Here is a 26,586-nt window from a genome sequence, read left to right on the forward strand (position 1 = left end):
CATGGTAAATTGCCTCTTAATGTCCCACTATGTGTAAATTGGAGGGATCAGTGGGGTAATGCGTGGGTTTATGGGGGTAGGGCCTGGTTGAGGTGCTCTGTCGGAGAGCCGCTGCAGGCTGGATGGATCAAATGGGATTCTATGAGATGTGACGCTGGGATGAGACAGGAGGAAAGGGAGGAGATTAATTTGGAGCATCGACACCAGTTGTTTCTGTGCGGTATATATACAGCGGCTGGGAGTTTCTGACAATGCTGCGGCGGGATTTGCCATGAGGGATATGATGAATCAGCCAAAAGTCTACTGGCTTTCGGCGGGACTGAACAATCGCAGCGTCAGGATGGTCTGGGAAATTCCACCCTCGATAATTGAGTGTGGCGACTGGGGACTTTCTAGTAACTGCATTGCAGTGTTAATGCAAGCCTACTTGTGACGAATAAACAAAACTTTTACCTGATAAGTTGAGCATTATCATGGTGCTTCCTTGGCACAAGTTCTTTGCTTCTCCATTTCATGAAGTTTAGCAGAGCCTTTGAGGTGTCCTGGCTGGAGCTAACCTTGTTTTCAGTTGTCCAGATTTCTATGCCAACGAGAAAAATCTGGATATTTAACTCCCTGCGATAGATCTGAAAGACACAGAATCCCAGCAACGGGCTTAGAACCTGTAAATCTTCCTCAGAATTCCTCACCAAGGCTTTCCGTCGCTATTACCCTTCATTCCGTCAACAATGACGCATCCATGCCCATCACACTCCATCACACTTCCTCACACCTTCACTCATTCCTTCACTCAATTCTCCACTCCAGTCCTGCAATGTTTTCGAAGACAATCTTTTATTCATTTGTAGGACATGGGCGTCACTGTCTGGCCAGCATTTATTGCCCATCCCTAGTTCCCCGAGGGCAGTTGAGAGTCCACCACATTGCTGTGGCTCTGGAGTCACATGTAGGCCAGACCGGGTAAGGATGGCAGACTTCCTTCCCTGAAGCACATTAGTGACAAGTCTCACAACACCCCAGGTTAAAGTCCAACAGTTTTATTATCTCACAACACCAGGACTTTAACCTGGTGTTGTGAGACTTCTTACTGTGTTTACCCCAGTCCAACGCTGACATCTCCACAGCACATTAGTGAACCGTATGGGTCTTTCTGACAATGGTTTCATGGTCATCTGGACTGCTAGTCCAGTGACAATACTACTATGTTACTGTCTCCCCTATGGGTTGTCTAAATCCAAATGTTCATGGATATTATTTCTTCAAGCACCACCATGAGAGGCACCATCGCTATAAGGAATTCAGCAATTCAAGATGAAGATCCGCCAATACCTTATCGATTGAGAGGGGGGAGAGGGGGGGCGGTGGGGTGGGTGATGCGCGTCAATAAGCACATGGAACCAAGGCTTCGGTATTGAAGGCTTTAATAAAGTAACAAGGGAACTACTAACACGAATACACCAGTTCAGACTGAAGGGGTCCTGCCGGAGCAGGGGGTCTTATACCTTGCCACCGGAGGCGGGACCCCACTGGAATGTGCCATGATAACTCTTATAACAGGTAAACACCCTAACCCAACAACATAGTACAACCCCCACAGTAACAACACCCTAGCCCAACAGTAACATAGTAACAAACCCCAGTGGTGAACCAACGATGGTTCACCACATTCACCCCTCCTTTAAGAACAAAAGGTGGCGGGGTGGACGAAAAACAGGTCATATAAACAGACAATAACAGAAAAATCACAGGATTCACAAGTCCAGACGGTCTGGAGGACCGCACCGACGCTGCGATCTCCTCAACACCGGTTGCGAAACTGGAGCAGGTGCCGATCCCTTCAACACCGGTTGCGAAACCGGAGCAGGTGCTTGTGGTGGTGCTCTTTCCAAAGCAACGTCTGGCTGTCCCCTCAAGGACTCCCGGGCCGGCTGGCCCTGGTGAGGCGATGGTGCAGGGGATCCTGGAACGTTTGGTGGTAGTGGTGGTGGTGATGATGATGGTGGCGCCGATCTCCGAGTCTCAGGCAAGCTGTACATGGGAGTAAAAGTGTTATGCACTGGTCCCGGTGCTGACCGCGCCACGTCTGGGGAAGTAATGAGGAGTAGTGGATCTGTGACTGGGGGAATAGGAGCGACAGGAGTTGCTACGTCCCCTGCGGGCGCCAGGTCTCTAATGGAGACAGTGTCCTCTCGCCCGTCAGGATATGCCACATAGGCATACTGAGGGTTGGCGTGGAGGAGTTGGACCAGTTCGACCAAGGGGTCGGACTTGCGAGCCCTCACATGGCGCCGCAGAAGGACGGGTCCTGGGTACGTCAACCAGGCTGGCAATGAGGTCCCCGAGGACGACTTCCGAGGGAATGAGAACATCCTCTCGTGGGGAGTAGCATTGGTTGCCGTACACAGGAGGGAGCGGATAGAATGGAGCACATTTGGAAGGACCTCCTGCCAACGGGAGACTGGAAGGCCCCTGGATTTCAGTGCCAGTAGGACAGCCTTCCAGACTGTAGCATTCTCCCTTTCCACCTGTCCGTTACCCCTAGGGTTGTAGCTCGTGGTTCTACTAGAGGCAATCCCGAATGAGAGCAGGAATTGCCTCAAGTCGTTGCTCATGAACGACGAGCCCCTGTCGCTATGAATGTAGCAGGGGTACCCGAACAGGGTAAAAAGTTCACTGAAAACCTTAATGACGGTGGCAGTTGACGTGTCCGCACAGGGGAAAACAAACGGAAACCGGGAATACTCGTCTATTATATTGAGAAAATAGACATTCCGGTCCGTTGAGGGAAGGGGGCCCTTAAAATCCACACTCAGCCTCTCAAAAGGGCGAGTGGCCTTGACCAATTGTGCCCGGTCTGGTCGATAAAAGTGTGGTTTGCATTCTGCGCAAATCCGACAGCTTCTAGTCACTGACCTGACATCCTCCACCGAGTAGGGCAGGTTGCGGGCTTTGATGAAGTGGTAGAGTCTGGTGACTCCAGGATGACACAGATCATTGTGGAGAGCCTTCAAGCGGTCCTCCTGCATGATGGCGCATGTTCCGCGCGAGAGGGCATCCGAGGGCTCATTGAGCTTCCCTGGACGATACATAATATCGTAATTATAGGTGGAGAGCTCAATTCTCCACCGCAAGATCTTATCGTTCTTGATCTTGCCCCTCTGCGTGTTACTGAACATAAACGCCACGGATCGTTGATCCGTGATCAGGGTGAACCGCTTACCTGCCAGGTAATGGCACCAGTGTCTGATGGCCTCCACAATGGCCTGAGCCTCATTTTCCACCGCTGAGTGCCGAATTTCTGGGCCTTGAAGGGTGCGGGAAAAGAACGCGACGGGCCTGCCTGCCTGGTTTAGTGTGGCGGCTAGGGCGAAGTCAGATGCATCACTCTCCACCTGGAAAGGGATGGATTCATCCACCGCGTGCATCGTGGCTTTCGAGATGTCGCTCTTCAAAACCTTGAAGGCCAATTGGGCCTCCGGCGTAAGTGGGAAGGTCGTGGACTTAATGAGCGGACGAGCTTTGTCCGCGTAGTTGGGGACCCACTGTGCATAATATGAAAAAAACCCGAGGCATCTCCTCAGTGCTTTCGTGCTAGCGGGCAAGGGAAGTTCAGTGAGTGGGCGCATACGGTCTGGATCAGGGCCAATGACCCCGTTTTCCACCACGTATCCGAGGATGGCTAACCTACGCGTACGGAATACGCACTTCTCCCTGTTATAGGTCAGATTCAGGCGAGATGCAGTGCGCAGAAAGTGTTGGAGATTCGTGTCGTGGTCCTGCTGGTCATGGCCGCAGATGGTGACGTTATCCAGGTACGGGAAGGTAGCCCGCAACCCGTTCTGGTCCACCATTCGGTCCATAGCACGCTGGAAGACCGAGACCCCATTGGTGACACCAAATGGAACCCTGAGGAATTGGTATAGACGACCATCCGCCTCAAAAGCCGTATATTGTCGGTCCTCTGGGCGGATGGGGAGTTGATGGTAGGCGGACTTAAGGTCTATGGTAGAAAACACTCGGTACTGCGCAATCTGATTGACCATATCAGAAATGCGCGGGAGAGGATACGCATCCAGCTGCGTGTATCTATTAATGGTCTGACTATAGTCGATGACCATCCGAGGTTTGTTCCCGCTTTTGACTACCACGACCTGCGCTCTCCACGGACTAGCACTGGCCTGTATGATCCCTTCCTTGAGGAGCCGCTGAACCTCAGATCTAATAAAGATCCGGTCCTCAGCGCTGTAACGCCTACTTTTAGTAGCGATGGGCTTGCAGCCAGGTACCAGATTTTTAAAAAGGGATGGTGTCGTGATCTTCAGGGTGGATAAATTGCACGCGGGGCGCTTTGGGCGATTTGGAGGCTGCGGCTGATTCCCTACTGCCAGTGAAGGGAGTGGCCCACCGTACTGTAGGATCACACTCCTCATGTGGGCCATAAAGTTTAGTCCGAGGAGAATTGGCGCGCAAAGGTGAGGTAGCACAAGGAGCCTGTATTGCTCGTAAATTGTGCCCTGTACCTCAAGAGTTACCATACATCGTCCTTGGATCGGTACAGACCGGGACCGTGATGCCATGGAAATTGTCTGTTTGGCAGGGAGAATCCGGAGTCCACACCTTTTAGCAGTTTCAGGGTGTATGAAACTTTCGGTGCTTCCACTGTCAAACAGACAATTCACAGTTCTGCCACTAACCTTTACCTCCATCATAGAATGTTCCAGTCTGTAATGCCTGGTCTGATCCAGAGAGATCAACGCCACCGTTGGCCCCTGGGCGTCACTGCATGCTGCCGATGTGGATGCTGAGGACCCCTGCTGGTCGCTGCTGCATGCTGCCGATGTGGGTGCTGAGGACCCCTGCTGGTCGCTCCTAGTCGTCGTGGACCATGATGGCCGCCCCCATGAATCGCACGTGGGCGAGGGCGCCAAGCACAGCGACTCCTGGTGGTCTTCCTCCTCCTCTGTCTGCCACGATGGCGCTGTCCTGAGATCGCACGTGGTCGGACCTCGTGGGTACTGCGACGCCGAAAGAGATGGTCTCCGTTCTGGAGGGTTACAAGCTGCACTGCCGTTTTTAGGTTTGGACCTGCAGACTTTGCCGTAGTGGCCTTTTTTACCGCACTGGCTGCAGATTGCCGTTCTTGCCGGACACTGTTGCCGTGGATGCTTGGCCCCTCCACAAAAATAGCATCGCTGGCCACCTGGAGCTGCCGCCGTCGTCGAATCGATCTGGGAGCGCGGGTTCGCGGGGCGAGGAGGGAGCAGAGCTTGCTCCAACCACGTTGACTGCACGTGGTCCTCGGGGTACAGCGCCAAGCTCTTCGACGCCGCCTCCAACCTCACGGCCATCCCCATTGCCTGGGTTAAGTTGAGTTTCCCCTTTTCTAGCAATTTAAGCCTGATGTACGAGGACCCTACCCCTGCTACGAACGCGTCTCGGGCGAGGTCGTACATATACTGTTCGACGGAGACGTCCTTACAGTCGCAACCCCTGGCAAGCTGCAGGAGCTCATTGGCATAATACTCCATGGTTTCGCCCTACTGCCGACGTCGTGTAGCGAGGAGGTAACGAGCATGTATCTCGTTGGGTGGCATAGTGTATCTTTTCTTTAGGAGCTCGACGGCACCCTGGTAAGTGGGAGCTGCATGAATGGCTAGGTAAATCGTGTCGCTTACCCTTGCGTGGAGGACCTGGAGTCTATCACTGTCCGTAGTGATAGCTACCGAGGCTGCCAGGTAGTCCTCAAAGCACTTCCACCAATGGTCGAATGTGTTAGCTGCACCGACCGCACGTGGGTCCAGTGTCAGACGATCCGGTTTTAGAATCTGTTCCATACTCTCTGTTTTTTTTTCTTCTTGTTGCACAGTTGTGAGTTTTCTGTTTACTTTATTAAATTGATGCGCGTCAATAAGCACATGGAACCAAGGCTTCGGTATTGAAGGCTTTAATAAAGTAACAAGGGAACTACTAACACGAATACACCAGTTCAGACTGAAGGGGTCCTGCCGGAGCAGGGGGTCTTATACCCTGCCACCGGAGGCGGGACCCCACTGGAATGTGCCATGATAACTCTTATAACAGGTAAACACCCTAACCCAACAACATAGTACAACCCCCACAGTAACAACACCCTAGCCCAACAGTAACATAGTAACAAACCCCAGTGGTGAACCAACGATGGTTCACCACAGTGGGGGGGAGGGGGCTTGGGGGAGCATTAAATTCCAGAGACAGAATTCCTGTCATATGAGGAGAGACTAAGTCGGTTAGGATTATATTCATTGGAGTTTAGAAGAGTGAGAGGGGATCTCACAGAGACTTATAAAATTCTAACAGGGTTAGACAGGATAGATTCAGAAAGAATGTTCCCAATGGTGGGGGAGTCCAGAACTAGGGGTCATAGTTTGAGGATAAGGGAGTTTTAAGACAGAGGTGAGGAGAAATGTCTTCACCCAGAGGGTGGTGAATGTGTGGAATTCACTACCATAGAATGTAGTTGAGGCCAAAACATTGTGTGATTTCAAAAAGAAATTAGATATAGTTCTTGGGGCTAAAGGGATCAAAAGATATGGAGAGAAGGAGGGGGGATCAGGATGTTGAATTTGATGATATGCTATGATCAAAATGGTATAGTGCAAGAAACAATACTTTTCACCGAATGCAGTGAATACATGTGACAATAATAGTGACTAATACGTGTGACAATAATAAATCAAATCAAATCAAATCGAAATGAATGGCACAGGAGGTGCGAAGGGCCGAATGGCCTACTTCTGCTTCTATTCTTTATGTTTCTATCTTTGTCAGGGCCGCTCACATCCTGTGGATCAAAAACTTTACTGCCTTTGCAAAATAGGACTTTTTTAGGATTATTTCACATAGCATATTACAAAGTTAGCCGGTTGCCATGGCTTTACTGAGTGAAGGATTTTGGTGAGAAACTTTAAGTGCCTAGTGACCTACAGTGGCAGTGCTTGGTAATTACAGAAAGTGAGGTAGCACTTAGCTTGATTTTGAGCTGGAGACATGAGATTGTGATGTGTGTTTCATTACACCCCTGTCCGATTGCCCTATTGCTCAGGGTTAAATCCTTTCAAACTCCGTGAACCATTGCACTGTTTTTGTAATGAAAATAAGAACTCAAAGAAAATGTCAGAAGCTTACACAGATTTGTTGTAACGCCCTGATGATTGTTCGCTCTCAGGAGCCCAACGAATTTAGCATTCTCCCTGTATTCAATGTACTGAAATCAAGAGCAGGGGGAGTTTCCTACTCAAACCCATTCCTTTCCAGGACCTCAAACATCTTAAATCCACTGCTCCTCCCATCAATCATTTGAAATCCAATGTTGGCTGTTTGGAGTTATTTACTCTTTATTGTGTGCTGGTGGCACGGTAGCACAGTGGTTAGCACTGCTGCCTCACAACACCAGGGACCCGGGTTCAATTCTGGCCTCGGGTCACTCTCTGTGTGGAGTTTGCACGTTCTCCCCGTGTCTGCATGGGTTTCCTCCGGGTGCTCCGGTTTCCTCCCACAGTCCAACGATGTGCAGGTTAGGTGGATTGGCCATGGTAAATTGCCCCTTAATGTCCAAAGATGTGGAGGTTAGATAGATCAGCCATGGGAAATGTGTAGGGTTATGGGAATAGGGCAATGGGGGAGGGTCTGGTTAACATGCTCTGTCGGAGAATCGATGTAGACTCGATGGGCTGAATGGCCTCCTTCTGCACTGTAGGAATTCTGTGGGGCTAAATTTTCCCATCCCACCCACCACAGGAATCATAGCAAAGGTCCATTGACCTCGGGTGGGATTTTCCAGTTCTGGGGCGAGCACGGTCGGAAAATCCCACCCTATGATTCTATGCTGCATGCACTTTGACCTTTCACCTGGGCTTTACAACAAGGGAGGCTGTGGTGAACCACTGTTACAACGCTGCACCTGGCCCGAGACTCCTCCCTTTCCACCTGAGACTCCTCCCTTTCCACCCAGAGTGGGGTATAAAGGTGATGGTCCCTCCTCCTCGCCTCAGTCTAGACCAGGTCAGCTACAAAGGTGTGCTCCTGTTCTTTGTGAATAAAAGCCTATTAGTTTCCCTCACTCACTGGCGTCTTCGTGTTGTAATTGATAGTGCATCAGAGGCATTGTTCCTGTTACCTGACTAACATGATGTGCGAGAGTAATTAGCCGCTCCTGCGTGCTTCTGAGATTCCCCTTGTTTTGGAGAAACTGTGAAAAACAAGATGCCAGTGAGTTGTTAGACTGTGTTTACAAAGAGAACGTCAATACTAAATTTACAGAAAACTGAACAAACGCTTCTTATTTTCATTACATTTTTCTTCCTCTCCTTCTTCAAAGGGGTTGCCTTATTGTGGGGTTTAAAACCAGACCCTTTCTTGTTTGGCAGAAAACAAGCTTGATAAGCCCAACCAAAGTCGAGATTTTCCAGTCCCGTCGTGCTTAATTTTCCCGCAGCGTATGCGGCTCTCCACTGGTCCTCGGTGAGATCTTCCAGTCCCTCCGGGCTTTTGCATGGCTCACCCACTCACCACAGGGGGAACCAGCCGCAGAGAGTCGACTTTGGCGGGACTGGAAGATCTCGCCGGCAAGAGAAGCTGGAAAATTCTGCCTGAAGTCTCCTACATTGCTAACCTTTCACCATATCTTGCAAATCTCTCTCTCTGGAATCATTTCTGCTCCTGCAGTGGAAACCTGCACAATCACTTCATGGTTAGATTACTTGCATATCTTTGTGCTATTTTCTTTCCTTCCTTTTGAGACTGGTGCGGTTAAGTATTGGAAGAATTTTGGTGGCTGATTAACAACCTGCTTTCAGCCACATAAAGGTTCCTTCCGTGATCAACAAATCTTGGAGTAAGGCTTGAACCCAGTATCTCTGGGTGGCAGGGTGGCACAGTGGTTAGCACTCTTGCCCCACAGCGCCAGGGACCCAGGTTCGATTCCCGGCCTGGGTCACTGTCTGTGCAGAGTCTGCACCTTCTCTTCGTGCCTGCGTGGGTTTCCTCCACGTGCTCCAGTTTCCTCCTCTGAAAGATGTGCTGGTTAGATGCATTGGCCATGCTAAATTTTCCCTCAGTATATCTGAACAGGCGCCGGAGTGTGGCGACTAGGGGATTTTCATAGTAACTTCATTGCAGTGTTAATGTAAGTCTACTTGTGACACTAATAATGAACTGTAGGGGAAACCTGCACAACCATTTCATAGTTAGATTGCTTGCATATCTTTGCACTTTTTTTTCCCTCCCTAGTTAAGTATTGGAAGAATTTTTGTGACTGATCAAAATGAATGCTCCTTCCGTGACCAACAAGCCTTGGAGTAAGGCTTGAACCCAGAGTGTCTGAGTACACAGGTCAGCGCACTGCTAGCTGAGCTGCAGGGGTCCCAAATAACTCGATCATCAAGCATCACACACCCAAATTACCAGCATGTACTTTGAAAGAACAAAGCTGTCACAGGAGATCAGAGTATGTCCTCATAAATGTCTCAAGATGTGTATGTTAGGGGAATTAGTGGGGTAAATACCTGGGGTTATGGGGATAGGGTTTGTTAGATGCTCTTTTGGAGAGTCAGTGCAGACTCGATGGGCCAAATGGCCTGCTTCTGCACTGTAGGGATTCTATGATTCTATGACCAATCCTGTCCTCAACCAAATTATGTTTCATTATCCTTCATGATAACGTAGACCCACAAACTCCCCACCTGCATAAGTTCTGTAAGAAGTCTCACAACACCAGGTTAAAGTCCAACAGGTTTATTTGGAAGAACGAGCTTTCGGAGTGCTGCTCCTTCATCATGACTCACCTGATGAAGGAGCAGCGCTCCGAAAGCTCGTGATTCCAAATAAACCTGTTGGACTTTAACCTGGTGTTGTGAGACTTCTTACTGTGCCCACCCCAGTCCAACGCCGGCATTTCCACATCATGTATAAGTTCTATCACAGTAACTTCATTGCAGTGTTAATGTAAGCCTGCAGGTGACATTAATAAATAAACTGTAAAACTTTATCTAGCCTTGCTTCTTACTCTTAATCTTCTAGCTCTTTAACTTGTGCCACCCTCTGTTATTTGAGCTCTTCACCCTGACGAATAATCTTCCCTTGTTGACCTTGTCAATTCCCTTAATAAATCACAGGTCTTTGATTACATCATTCTGAAGTCTGCTCTTTCTTGAAGGTTCTGTGATAATGTAAAGCACGGACTTCACTGTCCCAACTATTGGAGCAAAGAACAAAGAAAATTACAGCACTGGAACAGGCCCTTCGGCCCTCCAAGCCCGTGCCGATCATGATGCCCTAACTAAACGACAAAAAAATCTTCTGCCCTTACTCGGTCCGTATCCCTCTATTCCCTCCCTATTCCTGCACCCATCTAGATGCCTCTTAAATGTTGCTAATGTGTCTGCTTCCACCACCTCTTCTGGCAGCACGTTCCAGGCACCCACCACTCTCTGTGTGAAGAACTTCACCCCCACATCTCCCTTAAACTTTCCTCCCGTCACCTTGAACCTGTGCCCCCTTGTAATTGAAACTTCCACCCTGGGAAAAAGCTTCTGACTATCCACCCTGCCTGTGCCACTCATAATTTTGTAATTTCTGCCATCCTCTCCTGAAGTTGTCAATGGAATCATAGAATCATAGAGCGTAGAAGAGGCCCTTTGGCCCATCGAGTCTGCACTGACACATTAGAAACACCTGAACTCCCATTTACCAGCAATTGGCCCTTAACCCTGAATGTTATGATGTGCAGGTGTTCACCCAGATACTTTTTAAAGGATGTGAGGCAACCCGCCTCTACCACCCTCCCAGGCAGCGCATTCCAGATCGTCACCACCCTCTGGGTAAAAAAGCTTTTCCTCACATTCCCCCCAAACCTCCTGCCTCTCACCTTGAACCTTTGACCCCTCGTGACTGAACCTTCAACTAAGGGGAACAGCTGCTCCTTATCCAGTCTGTCCATGTCCCTCATAGTCTTGTACACTATCCCTCATGCAGGTCTCTGCTACCTCACCCAAGTCACAATCTGCTCATCTGGAGAGTAAGCTACTTCTCTCATCAGGTGGGGGAGGGTCCTCACATCCAACAATGTCCGACCCGCTGGCCACCAGCTTACTGGGCTGTGATTTGGAATGAGAATCTTTGGCTGATTTCTCCTTCCCCCACCCCGGAAAAGTCCCTAACCATGGGATGCTAAAGCCAAATTTAGGGAACTCAGACCAGGAATCGAACCTGTACATTTGGATACCATAACCAGGCATTGCATTTACCCATTCAGTTATCAGGACAAAGCTCCTTGAAGGTGAAGGGGATGGCTGTTGAGGAACATGGAGTTGAAGACATAGATTTTCCATTATCTGATGAATGGCAGAACTGGGCAGAGGGGCTGAATGGCCTTCTCAGTTTCAATGAAAAGTCAATTACCTCCTCTCGGTCAGCCACTAGGAAGAGCTCGATGCTGAGATTGGTGTTGTGATTCTGGGAATGAAAGATGAAGAGAAAGAACACAGTGGTGAACGCCTGTCCCTATTAATCTCTTGCTTACAACAAAGAAAGAATAGCCTGCACTTATGCTTTACCATTTCTCTCAGAGATATCCCAAAACATGCCACATACATTTATAGGGGAGGTGGTGGTGTAGTGGTATTGTCACTAGACTTGAAATCCAGAGACCCCGGGTGATGCTCTGGGGACCTGGGTTCAAATCCCACCATGGCTGATTCAATAAAGATCTGCAATGAAATGCCAAATGTTGACCATGAAACTAACCTATCTTTTTTTTTTAGAAAGCCACAGCACAAACAGGCCCTTCGGCCCACAAGTTGCGCCGATCACATCCCCACCTCTAGGCCTATCTATAGCCCTCAATCCCATTAAATCCCATGTACTCATCCAGAAGTCTCTTAAAAGACCCCAACGAGTTTGCCTCCACCACCACCGACGTCAGCCGATTCCACTCACCCACCACCCTCTGAGTGAAAAACTTACCCCTGACATCTCCTCTGTACCTACCCCCCAGCACCTTAAACCTGTGTCCTCTCGTAGCAACCATTTCAGCCCTTGGAAATAGCCTCTGAGAGTCTACCCTATCCAGACCTCTCAACATCTTGTAAACCTCTATCAGGTCACCTCTCATCCTTCGTCTCTCCAGGGAGAAGAGACCAAGCTCCCTCAACCTATCCTCATAAGGCATGCCCCCCAATCCAGGCAACATCCTTGTAAATCTCCTCTGCACCCTTTCAATGGCTTCAACATCTTTCCTGTAATGAGGTGACCAGAACTGCGTGCAGTACTCCAAGTGGGGTCTAACCAGGGTCCTATAAAGCTGCAGCATTATCTCCCGACTCCTAAACTCAATCCCTCGATTAATGAAGGCCAGTACGCCGTACGCCTTCTTGACCGCATCCTCCACCTGCGAGGCCGATTTAAGAGTCCTATGGACCCGGACCCCAAGGTCCTTCTGATCCTCTACACTGCTAAGAATGGTACCCTTCATATTATACTGCTGCTTCATCCCATTGGATCTGCCAAAATGGATCACCACACACTTATCCGGGTTGAAGTCCATCTGCCACTTCTCCGCCCAGTCTTGCATTCTATCTATGTCTCGCTGCAACTTCTGACATCCCTCCAAACTATCCACAACACCACCTACCTTGGTGTCGTCAGCAAACTTACCAACCCATCCCTCCACTTCCTCATCCAGGTCATTTATGAAAATGACAAACAGCAAGGGTCCCAGAACAGATCCCTGGGGCACTCCACTGGTCACTGACCTCCATGCAGAGAAAGACCCCTCCACAGCCACTCTCTGCCTTCTGCAGGCAAGCCAGTTCTGGATCCACAAGGCAACAGCCCCTTGGACCCCATGCCCTCTCACTTTCTCAAGAAGTCTTGCATGGGGGACCTTATCGAACGCCTTGCTGAAGTCCATATAGACCACATCCACCGCTCTTCCTTCGTCAATGTGTTTGGTCACATTTTCAAAGAACTCAACCAGGCTCGTAAGGCACGACCTGCCCTTGACAAAGCCGTGCTGACTACTTTTGATCATACTAAACTTCTCTAGATGATCATAAATCCTGTCTCTCAGGATCCTCTCCATCAACTTACCAACCACTGAGGTTAGACTCACCGGTCGGTAATTTCCCGGGCTGTCCCTGTTCCCTTTCTTGAATATAGGGACCACATCTGCAATCCTCCAATCCTCCGGAACCTCTCCCGTCTCCATCGACGATGCAAAGATCATCGCCAAAGGCTCCGCAATCTCCTCCCTCGCCTCCCACAGTAACCTGGGGTACATCCCATCCGGTCCCGGCGACTTACCAACCTTGATGCCATTCAATAGTTCCAACACATCCTCTTTCTTTATGTCCACATGCTCGATCCTTTCTGTCCACCGCAAACCAGCAGTACAACCACCCAGATCCCTTTCCACCGTGAATACCGAGGTAAAGTATTCATTAAGCAGCTCCGCCATTTCTAACGGTTCCGCACAAACTTTTCCCCCTTCACCTTTTAAGGGTCCTATGCCTTCACATCTCATCCTTTTACTCTTGACATATTTGTAGAAAGCCTTGGGATTCTCCTTAATCTTACCCGCCAAGGCCTTCTCATGACCCCTTCTCGCTCTCCTAATTTCCTTCTTAAGCTCCTTCCTACATCCCGTATACTCCTCTAAATCCTTAACACCTCCTAGCTCTCTGAACCTTCTGTACGCCTCTCTTTTCTTATTCACCAGGTTCATCACAACCTTCGTGCACCACGGTTCCCGTACCCTACCAACACCCCCCTGTCTCATCGGAACGTTGTCATGCAGAGCTCCAGACAAACATTCCTTGAAAATCCTCCACTTTCCTTCGGTACTTTTCCCCAAGAATGCCTCCTTCCAATTTACCCGTCTAATTTCCTCCCTGATGACACTGTATTTCCCTTTACTCCAGAGAAACACTTTCCTAGCCTGCCTGATCCTATCTCTTTCCAATGCTATCGTGAAGGAGATAGAATTATGATCGCTATCCCCAAGATGCTCACCCACCGAGAGATCTGATCACTAAAATCTGGTGACGCCAGTTCAAATCCCACCATGGTAGACGGTGAAATTTGTACTCAATAAAAATCTGGAATTAAAAGTCGAATGATGACCATGAAACCATTGTCGATTGTCATTAAAAAAAAACATCCGGCTCACTAATGCCCTTTGGGAAGGAAGTCTGCCTACCTGGTCTGGCCTGTTTCTTTATTCATTCATGGGACATGGGCGTTGCTATCTGGCCAGCATTTATTACCCATCCTTGGTTGCCCTTGGAGGACATTTGCTGTGGCTCTGGAATCACATGTAGGCCAGACCAGGTAAGGACGGCAGATTTCCTTCCCTAAAGGACATCAGCGAACCAGATGAGCTATTCCGACAATCGACAATGGTTTTGTGGTCATCAGTAGATTCCAGATACTTTTTATTGAATTCAAATTCCACCATCTACCGTGGCAGGATTTGAACTCGGGTCCCCAGAACACTAGCTGAGATTTTGGATTAATAGTTTAGCGCTAATACCACAAGGCCATCGCCTCCCCTAGCCCACATGTGACTCTAGAGCCACTGCAATATGGTTGACTTTCGACTGCCCTCCGAAATGGCCTAGCAAGCTACTCAGTTCAAGGGCAACTAGGGATGGGCAGAAATGTTTGGCCAGTCAGAGACACCTACATCCCATGAATGAATTAAAAAAAGCTTGTAATTCCAGATAAGCGGCCGATTCATTTGTTGTTGGTGCTGTTTTAACCGCGATAACATTTGGCTTTCCTTCAGGTAGTGTCACGCTCCTTTTAACATACAACAGAGCCACAGACAGGCCTCTGTTTAACTTCTGTTGGGTCCATTCATTTGTTTGAATAGACGAGGGGACAGCACTTGGTGCGAGTTTTAGAATGGTTTTCTTTAATTGAACAGAACTTAAAATATTAACATGACAGAAGTGAAAAGAAAAAGCAAACTTGGAGACTGGCTTTTATTGGCAGCCCCTGTACTGAGTTTGAACGCACTGAACAGATCTCGAAAACAAAACTGAAACAACACACTGAAATCCATACTATGTTTCAAGCAGTATCTCGTCATTGGAAATGTTTTCCTCAGGCTGTCTACGTCTTAAAAAACAATCCTTGCGGCTGCTGTTATGAAAAACCTGTTTGCCTGAATTATGTACCTTTCAGGAATGCAGTCAATTTTTTAGCTAACCTTTCGCCTTAAAAATGTCGCCAAGTTAGTAGTGTTAGTTGCATAGGCAGAAATATCTTAAAATGAAGTCTTTGCAAAGACTGAAGCAAACAGGGCTAAGCATACATCAGATTTCTCAACTTCTGACTTTAAAGAGAGAGCTTCCTCACTATCGCACAGAGTGTCTGCCTCGATTGTATACTCAAACCCTCAACCAGACTTTGAATACAAGCTTTCTGGTGGCTGAAGCTAATTCAACACTCCGATTGAGAGTACTCATGCCACTTTCAAAAGTTATTCATAAGAACAGAGGAACAGGAAGAGGCCATGTTTCAAACTTGTACCACTTACGTCTGGCTCGAATCTTTAGACAACCCTCCCGAACCTGTCTTAAACAACAGAAAAGTCCCTCACTATTTACTCTATCTGTTTGCCTTAATATCTAGGAAACTTCACTCAAATCGCCTTTTAACCTTCCAAATTCCTAGGGATACAATCCTGGTTTTCGTAATCTCTCCTTGTAATTTAACCTTGATGGATGATTTATTATTCTGACAAATCTAATCTGCATTCCCTTCCCAGCCCTTTAGTGTGGTGCCCGGAGTTGCTCACAGTACAGTATCTAACCAGGATTTTTTTTACACCCCAAAGGTGGTCTAACCATGGTTCTGTACAAGTTTAACATCACTTGAGCACTGACCTTTGTTCTCCCATTTACGCATTCTGCCATCTTATCTTTATGCTGCTATTAGCACCTTCCATAGTCCTTCACGCTGCCGTGCACCCGGAGGAAACATGCGCAAATATGGGGAGAACGTGCAGACTCCACATAGACAGTGACCCAATCCGAGAATCGAACCCAGGTCCCTGGCGCTGTGAGGCACCGGTGCTAACCACTGTGCCACCGTGCCGCCCACACATCTTTGCTGCAAACTCTCCTAACTCCCACCAATCACTGACCTTCTACTTTTCCCGACCTGTTCCACCCCCTCTTACACGGTTTATGATCCGAAGCAGTTCTTCCTCTCGTTAGCTCTGAAGAACCACAAGGACTCAAGACATTAGCTCTGGTTCTCTCTCCACAGATGCTGCCAGACCTGCTGAGATTTTTCAGCATTTTCTGCTTTTCTTTTGCAGATTTCCAGCATCCACAGAATTTTAGCTTTTATCGTAACATAGCTTCTCTGCTTTTCAATTCCATCACTCCAGAAATAAAACTTAGCCTTGATTTCTCACCATGGGTTTCTCAGGGGACAGGCGAAGATGCCTCTTCGTGCGGGTGTGTCCCAATCGGATCACTCTGTGGTTGTGGTGGCTGCCCCCTACAGGGTCAATTGCGTATTCCCGATCTCCGATTGAAATGAAGCCACTGCGAAAAGAGGCATCCGTGGGATTCACAAAATGACAGAAACTTAATTTTGAGGAAGGTCAGTAGATATTACATTAACAGAAAGAAAAGACTGGCAGCTAGATCATCACATTTCATCACCTCAGGATGTCCTACTGATACAGCCAATGAATGACTTCTGACATGCCCGGTGGGTGGCACGGTGGCACAGTGGTTAGCACTGCTGCCTCACAGCGCCAGGGACCTGGGTTCGATTCCCAGCTTGGGTCACTGTCTGTGCGGAGTCTGTACGTTCTGCATGGGTTCCCTCCGGGTGCTCCGGTTTCCTCCCACAGTCCAAAGATGTGCACGTTGGGTGGATTGGCCATGCTAAATTCTTCCTCAGTGAAGCAGGATGTTAGGTTAGGAGGATTGGTGGTTTAAATGCGTAGGTTTACGGGGGTCGGCCTGGGTAAGATGCTCTATTGGAGAGAATCGGTGCAGACTCGATGGGCGGAGTTGCCTGCTTCTGCACTGTAGGGATTCTATTTCCATGCAGTCACTCTCATTATGCAGGAAACACGGCAGCTAATTTGCACACAGCAAGATCCCACAAACAGACAGCAAAACGATAATGAAACAACATGTCTTTTGTGATCTTGGTTGAGGAAAGGATATTGACCAGGACACTGGGGAGAAGTCACCTCATAGAGTCATAGAGGTTTACAGCATGGAAACAGGCCCTTCGGCCCAACTTGTCCATGCCGCCCTTTATTTTTTAAAACCCCTAAACTAATCCCAATTGTCTGCATTTGGCCCATATCCCTCTATACCCATCGTACTTTTGTAACAATCTAAATGCTTTTTAAAAGATAATTTTTTTTTTACTCTCTACTTTAGCCTCCACTACTACCTCTGGCAGCTTGCTCCAGACACTCACCACCCTTTGTGTGAAAACATTGCCCCTCTGGACACTTTTGTATCTCTCCCCTCTCACGTTAAATCTATGCCCTCCAGTTTTAGACTCCCCTACCTTTGGGAAAAGATATTGACTATCCACCTTGTCTATGCCCCTCATTATTTTATAGACCTCTATAAGGTCACCCCTCAGCCTCCTACGCTCCAGAGAAAAAAGTCCCAGTCTATTCAGCCTCTCCTTATAAGTCAATCCATCAAGTCCTGGTAGCATCCCAGTAAATCTTTTCTGCACTCTTTCTAGTTTAATAATATCCTTTCTATAATAGGGTGACCAGAATTGCACACAGTATTCCAAGTGTGGCCTTACCAATGTCTTGTACAACTTCAACAAGATGTCCCAACTCCTGTATTCAATGCTCTGACCGATGAAACCAAGCATGCCGAATGCCTTCATCACCATTCTGTCCACCTGTGACTCCACTTTCAAAGAGCTATTAACATGTATCCCTCGATCTCTTTGTTCTGTAACTCTCCCCAACGCCCTACCATTAACTGCTGAGTAAGTCCTGCCCTGGTTCAATCTACCAAAATGCATCATCTCGCATTTGTCTAAATTAAACTAGATCCCTTTGCAATTGGAAATAACTTTCTTCACTGTCCACTATGCCACCAATCTTAGTGTCATCTGCAAACTTACTAACCATGCCCCCTATATTCTCATCCAAATCATTAACATAAATGACAAATAACAGTGGGCCCAGCACTGATCCCTGAGGCACACCACTGGTCACAGGCCTCCAGTTTGAAAAACAACTCTCTACAACCACCCTCTGGCTTCTGTCAAGAAGCCAATTTTATATCCATTTAGATACCTCCCCTGGATCCTGTGAGATTTAACCTTATGCAACAGCCTTCCATGCTGTACCTTGTCAAAGGCCTTGCTAAAGTCCATGTAGACAACATCAACTGCACTGCCCTCATCTACCTTCTTGGTTACCCCTTCAAAAAACTCAATTAAATTTGTGAGACATGATTTTCCACTCCCAAAGCCATGCTGACTGTCCCTAATCAGTCCTTGCATCTCTAAATGCCTGTAGATCCTGTCTACATGCCTGCTCTTCTTGAAAAGAGGATCATCTTTTAAAGCCACTCGATGGCAGATGGGGCCTTGCTTTGATATATCATCCAAAAGACCACATCTCTGCTAGTGCAGCACCCCCTCAGTGCCACACTGAAGCGTCAGCTGGACTGGGACTGGGACTAGAACCAATGAGAAATTGTGACTTGGAGGCAAAAATGCTACTTAGTGTAAAGAAAGTTCACCAGGATGTTGCCTGGTCTTGAGGGTATTGACTATGAGGAGAGGTTGAATAAACTCGGATTGCTTCCACTGGAAAGATGGAGACTGAAGGGGGACCTGATAGAGATCTACAAAATTATGAGAGACATAGACATGGTGAATAGAGGCCTTTTCCCCAGGGTGGAAGTGTCAATTACAAGGGAGCACAGATTCAAGGTGAGAGGGGGAAAGTTTAAGGGAGATGTGCAGGGAAAGTTTTTCACGCAGAGAGTGGTGGGTGCCTGGAACACACTGGCAGAGGAGGTGGTGGAAGCAGGCGCATTAGCAAGATTTAAGAGGCATCTGGATGGGTACATGAATAGAGAGGAAAAAAAGGGATATGGGCCGAGTAAGAACAAAAGGTTTTTCTTAGTTTAGTTAGGGCATCATGATTGGCTGGGCTTGGAGGGCCGAAGGGCCTGTTCCTGTGCTGTACTTTACTTTATTCTTTGTTCTAGTAAGCCACAGTGAACTTTTTAATGAACCGGGTTGTGTGGTTTATTCATTGACAAAGGTTTGAGACTGCAATTCCTAATTCCTACCTGAGACCCTGACAGGTGCAAAGAGACACTGAAGAATCTTCCACGCCCTCAACGAAACCTGTGTAGCAGCAATGATTCTGAAACACATTGAGAAGTGTCTGATTTAGCACAATGATTGCCCAAGAACTTTCAATGCCTTTTTCCTCCCTCACAACGTCGACGCTTGCTTTATATTGGGAAATTTAATTTTTTCCATTTCTTTTTCAGTTTATTATCCTGAAGGATGTTCATGCTTCTCCGTGGCTCTGCTTCAAGGTACTGGTTATTCTCCAGTCCCTACCCCGAGCAGCTGTGTGCGAACTGAACTATTCGACCATGGGATGCATCGCAGATGAACACGATCATATATCACCATCATCAATGCATGTGCAAAGCTAATGGGGATTGAACACAGGAATTAGATTCATAGAATCCTTACAGTGCAGAAGGAAGCCATTCAGCCCATTGAGTTTGCACTGACGACAATCCCACTCAGGCCCTATCCATGTAACTCCACAAATTTACCCTGCTAATCCCCTTGACACTAGGGTCAATTTAGCATGGCCATTCAACCTAATCCGCACATCTTTGGACTGAGGGAGGAAACCGGAGCACCCGGAGGAAACCCATGCAGACACGGGGTGAATGCGCAGACTCCGCAGACTCCAGGTTCACAGCAATGTGGTTGACTCTCAACCACCCTCTGAAATGGCCCCACAAGCCACTCAGCTGTGTAAACTGCTACAACCATTTCAAGACGGCAGCTCACCACCACCTTCTCAAGTGCAACTAGGGATGGGCAATAAATGCTGGCCTCAACAGCAACGCCCATGTCCCGCAAATGAGAGGAGGTTGCTGTGGAGCAGTAATGCTGGCACAGACCAGTTGGGCTGAATGGCCTGTTTGTGTGCTACAAGTACCAAGTAACTCTGTGCTAATTTCAAGACTCACCAGATGGTGCCGTCCCTCTGTTATCATGGATCCATCCGCTAAATAGTGGGATTCGCTGTAGGTCTTGGTCAACAGGTCTCTAAGGAGATGGAACAAAGAAAATCTTTAACATCCGACAAATATCATTTGAATGTTTTACTTAATCGTCCATGTGGAGACTATAGTTAAGAAAGCCCACCAATGTCTCTCTTTCTCAGGAGACTAAGGAAATTTAGTATGTCTGCCACAACTCTCACCAAGATCTACAGATGCACCAGAGAAAGCATCCTTTCTAGTTGTATCACAGCTTGGTATGGCTCCTGCTCTGCCCAAGACCGCAAGAAACTACAAAGGGTTGTGAATGAAGCCCAGTCCATCACGCAAACCAGCCTCCCATCCATTGACTCTGTCTACACTTCCTGCTGCCTCAGAAAAGCAGCCAGCATAATCAAGGATCCCACACACCCTGGACATTCTCTCTTCCACCTTCTTCCATTGGGAAGAAGATACAAGAGTCTGCGGTCACGTACCAACTGACTCAAGAACAGCTTCTTCGCTGCTGCCATCAGACTTTTGAGTGGACCTACCTCGTATTAAGTTGATCTTTCTCTACACCCTAGCTATGACTGTAACACTACATTCTCCACCCTCTCCTTTCCTTCGCTATGTATGGTATGCTTTGTCTGAATGGCCTCTTTCTGCACTGCAGGGATTCCATGATTCTAAAAAGTACAATCACCAGAACACATTCCCACTCCCTGGATTTCCTTGCTTCTCATTTTGTTACTATTGCCTAACACTTGCTGTGCACAAAATAGCTTCCTACATTACAACAGTGACTGCACCTCTGAGTAAGTAATTGACTGCAAGCACTTTGCAACATCCTGAAGTTGTAAACACTGTAAGAAGTTTAACAACACCAGGTTAAAGTCCAAAAGGTTTCTTCTGAAGAAGGGGCTTGGAGCTCCGAAAGCTTGTGTGGCTTTTGCTACCAAATAAACCTGTTGGACTTTAACCTGGTGTTGTTAAACTTCTTACTGTGTTTACCCCAGTCCAACGCCGGCATTTCCACATCGTTGTAAACACTGCCAGAGAAATGCAAATCTATCTCTTTTCCTCAAATCCTTCATGTCTGCTCTCTCTCTAGCCATCCCGACGTCCCCACTCTCTTTCGCACTCCAGCTGCTGAAGCATGTGGCCACTTCCCAGCTTCGTGCCCACCTCACCAAACACACTCTTTTAAACCCCTCTAAATAGCTCTTTTTTTCCCTCATACAGGAGGGCGTTGAGCAACGAGCTGGCCGTGAGGTGAGGTATTCTCTGTGAAGCAGGGACAGTGCTCATCCGGAAGAATGGAAAATTATTCCCATCCACTCCGCATACTCTTTAAGGAGCACTCACTACTCACTACTCCAGGTGTGCCCGAACAGGCGTCGGAACAGGAGGTGGCATGGTGGCACAGTGGTTAGCACTGCTACCTCACAGCGCCAAGGACCCGGGTTCGATCCCAGCTTGGGTCACTGTCTGTGCAGAGTCTGAATGTTCTCCTCGTGTCTGCATGGGTTTCCTCCAGGTGCTCCGATTTCCTCCCACAGTTTGAAAGACGTGCTGGTTAGGTGCTTTGGCCATGCTAAATTCTCCCTCAGTGTATCCGAACAGGCGCCAGAGTGTGGCGACTAGAGGATTTTCACAGTAACTTCATTGCAATGTTGATGCAAGCCTACTTGTGACACTAATAAATAAACTTTTTTCTATCTGGTGGAAATGAAGAATCAGTTCTTCCCTCTTTGTGCCTGAAAGCTAGTGTAGCAGCCAATGTGTGTCTGTGAACAGCCTCAAGCTTGGAACTGGGCCAATGACTCATTTACAGTGCAAGAGGTTCAGTATCGGGCACCAATGTGGGTGTTTCCTTAGGTGAAAAAGTTTCCTCATTTTCCGAGACACATCATTCCGTTTCCCAGTCTAACCCAGTCTGCCTTCAACATCAAAACAGTGGAACCTCCCTCAGTCTCTGATGATCTAATTCCAATCTTGGTCTCAGCTAAATATTACTTCTTTATTTACCTCATCTCCTCTCTGTCTCTCCTCGAACTCGATGGCGTCCAGTGTCTTCATATAATATCTTCAATCGCTGCATCCTCGACGGCTGAGCCTTCAGCTGCCTGGGCCCTCCCTGAACCTCTGCGCTCTACCCCCTCTCCCTCCTCCTTTCAAACTCTCCTCTGCGGTCACCTCCCTTCTCATGTGGCTGAGGCAATTTTCCTTCATAACTGAGCCATAAAAACCACAGGAACCATTCAGTGCAGAAGGAGGCCATTTGGCCCATCGAGTCTGCACTGACAACAATCCCACCCAGGCCCTATCCCTGTCATTCCACATATTTTACCCCATTAATCCCTCTAACGTACACATCCCGGGACACTAAGGGTCAATTTAGCACCTAACCCGCACATCTTTGGACTGTGGGAGGAAAACCGGAGGACTCAGAGGAAACCCACACAGACACGGGGCGAATGTGCAAACTCCTCACAGACATTCACCCAATCCAGGAATCGAACCCAGACCTCTGGAGCGGGTGAGAATGATCTGGAACACCCTGCACATGATGGAAGCAGGAACAATGATTTCAGATCGAAATCGGAATGGCACTTGACATGCTACGGGGATCAAGCAGGAGAATGGGACTGACTGGATTGCTTCACGGAGAGCATGGACTCAATGGGCCAAATGGCCTCCTTCTGTGCCATAAATGATCCTTTGGAATGCAAAGTCCCTAAGCCAAGCAGTTTCTTCTGGTCCTGCTGTGTTGGGTGTGGATAGGCCCCCACTAAGTCTATGGATTGGACACTCTCCTGTGATGTGACAGTTTGCTTTCTCCCACTGTTACGCAGGGGTCTGGCACTAATGCACCATCTGGGGAGGTTGGCCAAGCAGGGGCCGTGGCCAGTCCTGTTGATGGTGGACAACTCCTTCCTTGGGAGGTTGAAATCAGGCGACTATTGGGTTGAGACCAGGTATTTGTATCCAATGATTCCCATTCATTTATCCAGGGGGAGTTTGCGCTGAAGTTTTGTGTGGAAGGGTTTCTCCACATCAGCCTTCTTGATGGACCTTTAATGTCATTATGGAATCATGCAGCACAGAAGATGGCTATTCAGCCCATCATGCCAGTGCTGGCTCTTTGAAAGAGCCATCTAATTAATGCTTCCACTTCCTTGCTCTTTCCCCATTACCGCGGACTTTTTTCATCTGTTCAAGTACGTATCGAATTCACTTTGAAAGTTACTATTGAATATGCTTCCTCTGCATTTCAGGCAATGTATCCCTGTCCACAGCAACTCACTGCATTAAAAAACAACGTTCCTCCTGGCTCGTTTGCCTGACAATCTATTTTTTACTTCTTCCATGGGATGTGGGTTTCACTGCCAAGACCAGCATCTACTGTCCATTCCTAATTGCCCTTGAAATGAGTGGTTTACATAAGAACATAAGAACTAGGAGCAGGAGTAGGCCATCTGGCCCCTCGAGCCTGCTCTGCCATTCAATAAGATCTTGGCTGATCTTTTTGTGGACTCAGCTCCACTTACCCGCCCACTCACCATAACCCTTAATTCCTTTACTGTTCAAAAATTTATCTATCATTGCCTTAAAAACATTCAATGAGATAGCCTCAACTGCTTCACTGGGCAGGGAATTCCACAGATTCACAACCCTTGGTGTGAAGAAGTTCCTCCTCAACTCGGTCCTAAATCTGCTCCCCCTTATTTTGAGGCCATACCCCCTCGTTCTAGTTTCACCCGCCAGTGGAAACAACTTCCCTGCTCCTATCTTATCTATTCCCTTCATAATCTTATATGTTTTTATAAGATCTCCCCTCATTCTTCTGAATTCCAATGAATATAGCCCCAGTCTACTCAGTTTGCTATGCAATGTCAGAGGGCAGTTAAGTGTCAACCACATTGTAGTGGGTCTGGGGGGTCACTGGGAGGCCTGACTAGTACGAATGGCAATCCTAGTGTCACTGTCTCTTTGTAGTAAGAGATATGCTTACCGTGCCTTCACCAGGTGCAAGAGGTGGTCCCTGCCTCCGAACCTCAGCAAGTACCGTACTTGGTCCACCTGGTCACTCTGAGATTCCCGCTGAAAAGCAATGGAACAGGAATGGCTCATCACTGGGGAATACCATCACTGAAACGCAACAAAATGCAACTTCCCTGAAGCAGCAATAAAGAACAGTCACTTCACTCACCATGACTATGGGCGGCACGGCGGCACGGTGGTTAGCACTTCTGCCTCACAAAGCCAGGGACCCGGGTTCGATTCTCGGCTTGGGTCACTGTCTGTGCGGAGTCTGCATGTGTGCCAGGAAGCCGGCTACTGAGTTCCTGGTGTGTCTGAAATATTTACGTGGGTGCAGTTGATCGCACCCTGCCCTGAGTGAGTCTCGCCATGGAGGCAAAGCCCACAGTCCTCTGTGCTTGATGGGCTGTAGCTGTGCTGAAGGTAATGAAGGCCGATGCCCTCTCATACAGGACAACCATCACCTGAGTGATTCCGTCATGGCAGTCAATTGCGAGACCTCACGGAGGTCCACGTCTGACCCCAAAATGAGCCAGACACTCGGACATTCAAGGTGACTGTCACCAGGAAGGTTGCTGGGAATGGATGTTCTCCCACACCTTGGGACCAAAGATTACCTTCCTGGGTTGCACAAAGCTCATTCATCACCCAGTCTCAACATACACCACTGTCTGCAACAGTGCTGCTCAAACACGCACAGGATTTTTGATTTGATTTGATTTGATTTATTATTGTCACATGTATTAACATACAGTGAAAAGTATTGTTTCTTGCGTGCTATACAGACAAAGCATACTGTTCATAGAGAAGGAAACAAGAGAGTGCAGAATGTAGTGTTACAGTCATAGTTACGGTGTCGAGAAAATCAATTTAATGCGAGGTAGGTCCATTCAAAAGTCTGATGGCAGCAGGGAAGAAGCTGTTCTTGAGTCGGTTGGTACATGACCTCAGACTTTTGTATCTTTTTCCTGATGGAAGAAGGTGGAAGAGAGAATGTCCGGGGTGTGTGGGGTCCTTAATTATGCTGCTGCTTTGCTGAGGCAGCGGGAAGTGTAGACAGAGTCAATGGATGGGAGGCTGGTTTGCATGGTGGATTGGGCTTCATTCACAACCCTTTGTAGTTTCTTGCGGTCTTGGGCAGAGCAGGAGCCATACCAAGCTGTGATACAACCAGAAAGAATGCTTTCTATGGTGCATCTGTAAAAGTTGGTGAGAGTCGTAGCTGACATGCCAAATTTCCTTAGTCTTTTGAGAAAGTAGAGGCATTAATGGGTTTTTTCTAACTATAGTGTCGGCATGGGGGGACCAGGACAAGAAGTGGCATGGACAGTGGTTAGCATTGCTGCCTCACAACGTCAGAGACCCAGCTTCGTTTCCCAGTTTGGGTGACTGTCTGTGCGGAGTCTGCATGTTCTCCCTGTGTCTGCATGGGTTTCCTCCGGGTGCTCCGGTTTCCTCCCACAGTCCAAAGATGTGCAAGTTCGGGAGATTGGCCATGCTCATTGCACGGGATGATGGGGATAGGTCGGGGCCAGGGTAGAGTGCTCTTTTGGAGGGTCGGTGCAGACTGGATGGGCCGAATGGGATCTTTGCGCTGTAGGGATTCTATAAAAGCTGGTCCATCGGCAGCAAACTCAATGCTGTACGTGTCTCCTTCTTATCCCTCCTGTCCCTCGTCTCGTTATCCAACTCCCCCTTAAATGCAGCAATGCTATTATTGCCTCATCTACTCTTTGAATTCCACACTCTCACTGCTTTCTGAGTTTTTTTATTGAGTAAGAAGTTTAACAACACCAGGTTAAAGTCCAACAGGTTTATTTGGTAGCAAAAGCCACACAAGCTTTCGGAGCTCTAAGCCCCTTCTTCAGGTGAGTGGGAATTCTGTTCACAAACAGAGCATATAAAGACACAGACTCAATTTACAGAATAATGGTTGGAATGTGAATACTTACAACTAATCAAGTCTTTAAGAAACAAAACAATGTGAGTGGAGAGAGCATCAAGACAGGCTAAAAAGATGTGTATTGTCTCCAGACAAGACAGCCAGTGAAACTCTGCAGGTCTAGTCAACTGTGGGGGTTACAAATATCCCGGTTGAGGCCATCCTCGTGTGTGCGGAACTTGGCTATCAGTTTCTGCTCAGCGACTCTGCGCTGTCATGTGTCGCGAAGGCCGCCTTGGAGAACGCTTACCCGAATATCAGAGGCCGAATGCCCGTGACCGCTGAAGTGCTCCCCAACAGGAA

The 26,586-nt window shown here is 48.0% G+C and overlaps 1 protein-coding gene across 2 annotated transcripts in view; it reads right to left on the reverse strand.

The window, feature by feature from the left end:
• LOC144500777 (snake venom metalloproteinase BjussuMP-2-like) overlaps positions 1-26,586 on the reverse strand; it is a 71,703-nt gene that overhangs the window by 29,908 nt on the left and 15,209 nt on the right. For both annotated transcript variants that reach the window (XM_078224221.1, XM_078224229.1), the window contains exons 3-9: positions 24,313-24,401; positions 20,283-20,361; positions 19,353-19,429; positions 16,463-16,595; positions 11,437-11,490; positions 8,156-8,227; positions 454-626 (exon numbers count right to left, since the gene is read on the reverse strand). In XM_078224221.1, coding sequence (XP_078080347.1) covers positions 454-626; positions 8,156-8,227; positions 11,437-11,490; positions 16,463-16,595; positions 19,353-19,429; positions 20,283-20,361; positions 24,313-24,401 — 677 coding nt within the window. The remainder of the gene's footprint in view (positions 1-453; positions 627-8,155; positions 8,228-11,436; positions 11,491-16,462; positions 16,596-19,352; positions 19,430-20,282; positions 20,362-24,312; positions 24,402-26,586) is intronic.

Source organism: Mustelus asterias, chromosome 1 (genome assembly GCF_964213995.1).
Source record: "Mustelus asterias chromosome 1, sMusAst1.hap1.1, whole genome shotgun sequence".
Taxonomy (NCBI): domain Eukaryota; kingdom Metazoa; phylum Chordata; class Chondrichthyes; order Carcharhiniformes; family Triakidae; genus Mustelus; species Mustelus asterias.